At 48.6% G+C, this 4,797-nt stretch overlaps 1 protein-coding gene across 2 annotated transcripts; it reads left to right on the top strand.

The window, feature by feature from the left end:
• Positions 1–1,302: 1,302 nt before the first annotated feature.
• On the top strand, positions 1,303–4,558 carry LOC149932695 (uncharacterized). Of its 2 annotated transcripts, XM_090155367.1 has the most exons (6): positions 1,303–1,498; positions 1,595–1,655; positions 1,735–1,772; positions 1,861–2,646; positions 2,733–3,366; positions 3,415–4,558. In XM_090155367.1, the coding sequence occupies exons 2-6, from the start codon at positions 1,622–1,624 to the stop codon at positions 4,011–4,013; spliced, it is 2,091 nt and encodes a 696-aa protein (XP_090011493.1). In that variant the 5' UTR covers positions 1,303–1,498; positions 1,595–1,621; the 3' UTR covers positions 4,014–4,558. The 2 variants fall into 2 exon arrangements, with proteins under 2 accessions (XP_090011493.1, XP_090011492.1); XM_090155366.1 differs by having other exon boundaries at positions 2,733–4,558.
• Positions 4,559–4,797: the final 239 nt, after the last annotated feature.

Genomic DNA, 4,797 nt, shown 5'->3' with positions numbered 1-4,797 from the left:
TGGGGTCTTTACCCGCGTCAATTATACCCTGGAGGGGTTTTTTGATGATACTAAGCGAATTTTTCAATTGTAAAGAAATACTCGGAAAATATTTTATTTTCTTCTTGGGTATACTCTTTATAATAAGGGGAAATTTGTCGGTTATATATTCTATAAAGAAAGGTTTAACAATGCCATGCCCCGAGAGAATAAATTGGGATTATTTCATTTCTATTATCCGTTTGAATAAAATCGCTCTCTGATCTTTTCGGCTCGTCTTTTCGTCCAGATATACAATTTTAGATAGTAAACTAGTTTTATTGAGAGAATCATTCGCTCTATTTACTAAAGCCATAATCACAAACAGTTTCTTTTGATTCGGATTTATTTTTGGGAGCGATTTACGTTATTCTTCATTATATTTTATCGGAAATATTTTATCGCGTTTTGATTTTGTTAATAGTTATACCGCGTAATCAAATTGAAATATTGTCCATAACTTTATATTTTTATATATTAAACCACGACTAACTTTTGAAAATGAATGAAGCTACGGTAGAATTATGTTTGCGTGGTCACGCGTGAACGAGCGAGTTTAATAAGAAATCATATGAAATGAAACTCAGCGTACGAATCTGCGGCCCCAAGATACGCCGCGCAACAAAGGCGTTCGGAGTGAAAGGGTGAAAGAGAACGCGATAGAGTAGGATGGATCTGGGGAGAAAAATTCTTCATTACGATAATCGTAATTTCCGGGCTTTCGAGGGGACTCGCGCTGGATCGCTGCGAGCGAGATCCTTTCTGAAGCAACGGTCGGAATCGAAATCGTCGGAAACTTTCTTCTAACGGGAAAAAACGGATTGGGAAAATGAACGAGGGGGGGGGGATAAAGAAAGCCTAATAAAAGGATCCTTTTGTTATTCGGCGAGAGGGGGGGCTACATTTCGGATCGTTTTGCACCCCCTCTCTTTCGTAGCAGCGTCGCTTCTCCCTTCTTCGAGATCGGAATGGTAGGATGCTCCCGTGACCTAGATGAGGAAGGTTGGCCAATCTACGAGTAACTCTCGAATATAGTTTTTACCCGACGCAGACCCCCCCGTCCCGCGGCGGGGGTGGCAGCAGGGTGAAAGTAAAAACTCCTTTATGACGGTGTATACGAAATCGCGATGTACTTTGGCGACTTAAAGGAAAATTGTTGGCTTCTTGTGGGTGGAGAGTAATTCTCGTTTAAGAAGAGAGAAAGAGAGGGGGTCGTCACTCGGATCAATCCGCTATAAAAGGCACGGATGAAAAATTGGAGAAGACACAACCATTCCTCCACTCATTCGCTTCAGATCGCGAACCGAGCACCTCTCCTCAGTGCCCAGTCTGTGTTTGTGGATTAACTTCTCGTATTATATTAATCGCAGATCGAAAGTCGTTCGTTTTTTTCGACGCGAAATTGAAGAAAAGGAAGCTCCGTTTGTGTACAAGGATTTACCAAACATCGAAGGAAACGTCGTCGTCCAGTTCCAATCAGGTGCGTCCGAGGTCCCTTCCGTTCGAAAAGGCTTAACCGTTCCGGATTCATCTCGTTGTCCAGTCACTTGATCTTGGTCGTGGTTTTATTTTCTAGACTACGAATTAGGAGAGCGAAGCAGCGATGAATAAGCGCTTAGTCTCCTTGATCCTTTTGGGTAAGGTCTCTCTCCGATTCGCGAATCTCTTCCGTCCATAAGTCGGGCTCTCCTTTAAACTAATTTGTTTTGCGCGTAGGTTTCTTGGCTACCTCAGTGTCAGCCTCGGAGAAACGAGTACGTCTTTTTTCAGCATTACCGTAGGGTTTAAGGTGACTAATTTTGTTCAATTGACCAATGGAAAACTCTTTTTATGGTTCTTTAGGAAAAGAGGGGGATTGCATCGGGTGGACAAGGTGGCAGTTGGAATGCTGGGGGAGGTATAAAAGGAGGAGGAGGTGGTGGTGGTAGTGGTAGTTGGTCCGGAGGCGGGGGCGGAAGTGCCCCTTCCGGTGGTTCTAGCTGGAGTGGAGGAGCGGGTGGTAATCAAGCTGGCGGTGGAGCCGGAAGTTGGTCTGGAGGAGGGGGCGGAGGTGCTCCTTCCGGTGGCTCTAGCTGGTCTGGTGGAGCAAGCGGAAATCAAGGCGGTGGTGGAGCCGGAAGTTGGTCTGGCGGAGGGGGCGGAAACCAAGGCGGTGGTGGAGCCGGAAGCTGGTCTGGAGGCGGAGGTGGAAACCAAGGCGGCGGTGGAGCCGGAAGCTGGTCTGGAAGCGGAGGTGGAAACCAAGGCGGCGGTGGAGCCGGAAGCTGGTCTGGAGGCGGAGGTGGAAACCAAGGCAGCGGTGGAGCCGGAAGCTGGTCTGGAGGCGGAGGTGGAAACCAAGGCGGCGGTGGAGCCGGAAGCTGGTCTGGAGGCGGAGGTGGAAACCAAGGCGGCGGTGGAGGAGCCGGAAGCTGGTCTGGAGGCGGAGGTGGAAACCAAGGTGGCGGTGGAGGAGGAGCCGGCGGAGCTGGTGGATATGACGATGGAGCTACTGGGAGACTCGAAGATTCCATCCCAGGCGTTCCCGGCCAAGACTACCCAACTTACACAACTGTTCCAAACACTGGATTTAGCTGCAGCAACCAGCAACTGCCTGGATATTACGGAGATGTCGATGCTCAATGCCAAGTAAGTAATATAATATGAAATGGAAATTTATGTGCCTAGTTTCATAATGTTACTAGAGTGAGTCTAAGTTTTCTATTAAATTGAAGGTTTTCCACATTTGTCAATCGGATGGTCGCCAAGATTCTTTCCTTTGCCCCATTGGAACTATTTTCGACCAAAGATATTTCGTTTGCGTTTGGTGGAACAGTTACAATTGCGCCGATACCCCTAACTACTACGGTTTAAACGCTGATCTTTATTCTGGTCCCGCCGGTGGTGGATTTGGACCAGGAGGCGCAGGTGGTCAAGGTGGTCAAGGTGGTTATGGACCAGGAGGCGCAGGTGGTCAAGGGGGATATGGACCAGGGGGTGCCGGTGGTAAACCAGGAAAGTTTGGAGGAGGTGGTCAAGGAGCTGGATCATGGTCAGGTGGTGGAACCGGAGGTGCCGGAGGTGCCGGAGCTGGTCAAGGCGCTGGATCTTGGTCAGGCGGTGGAGCTGGAGGTGCCGGTCAAGGCGCCGGGTCATGGTCAGGTGGTGGAGCTGGAGGTGCCGGTCAAGGTAGTGGAGCAGGAGGTGCCGGTCAAGGCGCTGGATCTTGGTCAAGTGGTGGAGCTGGAGGTGCCGGTCAAGGCGCTGGGTCTTGGTCAGGTGGTGGAGCTGGAGGTGCCGGTCAAGGCGCTGGATCTTGGTCAGGTGGTGGAGCTGGAGGTGCCGGTCAAGGCGCTGGATCTTGGTCAGGTGCTGGAGGTGCCGGTCAAAGCGCTGGATCTTGGTCAGGTGGTGGAGCTGGAGGTGCCAGTCAAGGCGCTGGAAATAAAGGTGCAGGAGCTGGTGGATCATGGTCTGGTGCCGGAGCTGGCCAAGGGGCGAAACGAGGAGGCGGAGGAAGTGGTGCTAGTTGGTCAGGTGCTCAAGGAGGTGGTTCAGGAGGTCGAGGATCCGGGGGTGGGGGTAGTTCATGGTCAGGTGCTGGAGGCGCTGGTGCCGGAACAGGGGGCAATGGTGCTGGAGCCGGCGGTAAACAGGTTAGCTGGAGCCAAGGGGGTAAAGGCGGTATTCAGGGTGGAAGCTACGCTACCGGCGGACAAGCTGGTCCTCAAGTTGGCAGTTGGAGCTCAGCTGGACAAGGGGGTAACGTGGGTGGGGGTGGAGGAGCTAGTTGGAGCGCCCCAGCCGGTGGTTCAGGAAACGGAAGCGGTAGCTGGTCCGCTAACACTAGCAACTTTGCCAAAGGAGGACAGTCTAGCGCTAGTTGGTCTCAAGGCGGTTCGGCCGCCGGTAGCTGGAACCAGCAAGGAGGTTCTTGGAACCAGGGAGGAGGAGGAGGAGCAGGAGGTAGTGGAATCAAGGGTGGTAAGGGAGGCAGTGGTAGCTGGAGTCGGTGAACGTAGATCATTATCAGTTGGTCAATGAAAATGGAACTTTTTTACGCGGCGTAGTTAGCTTGCCGTATGTACATTCGTGAGGTAGTGGGGTGAAAATAATTATAGCCAATAATTTTTAATATTGCTTGGTTCGAAAACGAAATCTCCGACTCTCTGCCAAAGTATATTTTTGTCTTAGCTACCCCCGAAACGATGTAAATATTACTGCCAAATCTACCCGCGTGAACGTGATAAAACAAATTGTATTTTTTAAAAGCGAGTAGACCCCAGCGGTATGTTTTACCCTTTTTTATTCGTGAAGCGTATTGTTTTTAAAATTCTCAACACGCGGACTTTTAGCGCAACTGTTAGCGTGTTCTTAGGATAGTGTCGTTTCGTTTTACGCGTAAGCTTTGTTTTTTTCCCAATGTACATAACACGACGAATCCGTCCTTTTCGAGTTTATGTAACACGCGTCCGCATTTGGACTGTTTTAATTACTGTAAAATGTAATTGTTTAAAAATGATATTATTGAATGAGCACAGTGTTTCCGCGTTCTTGTTGTTGTTAAAATTCCTTGCCTTAGAATTAGTTATCGAATAAAACGATTTTATTAAGAAATTTTGGTTCAATTTCATTTTTTCACATCTTTGGGCTTTTTAGTGTTGTTAATTTTCCGGAAAATTAAATTGCGGAAACATTTCCAGAAAATTTTCCGCAAATCGGAAAATTAAAAAATTGAAACGTTTTAAGGGTTTTTAATGTTTTTAACTTTTTATCGATATAAAATGTCTAATATCAGTA

This window comes from Leiobunum rupestre, chromosome 8 (assembly GCF_980474605.1).
Source record: "Leiobunum rupestre chromosome 8, qqLeiRupe1.1.hap1, whole genome shotgun sequence".
NCBI lineage: Eukaryota > Metazoa > Arthropoda > Arachnida > Opiliones > Sclerosomatidae > Leiobunum > Leiobunum rupestre.
Note: the sequence above shows the minus strand (reverse complement) of the source record. Positions and strands in the feature narration are given on the sequence as shown.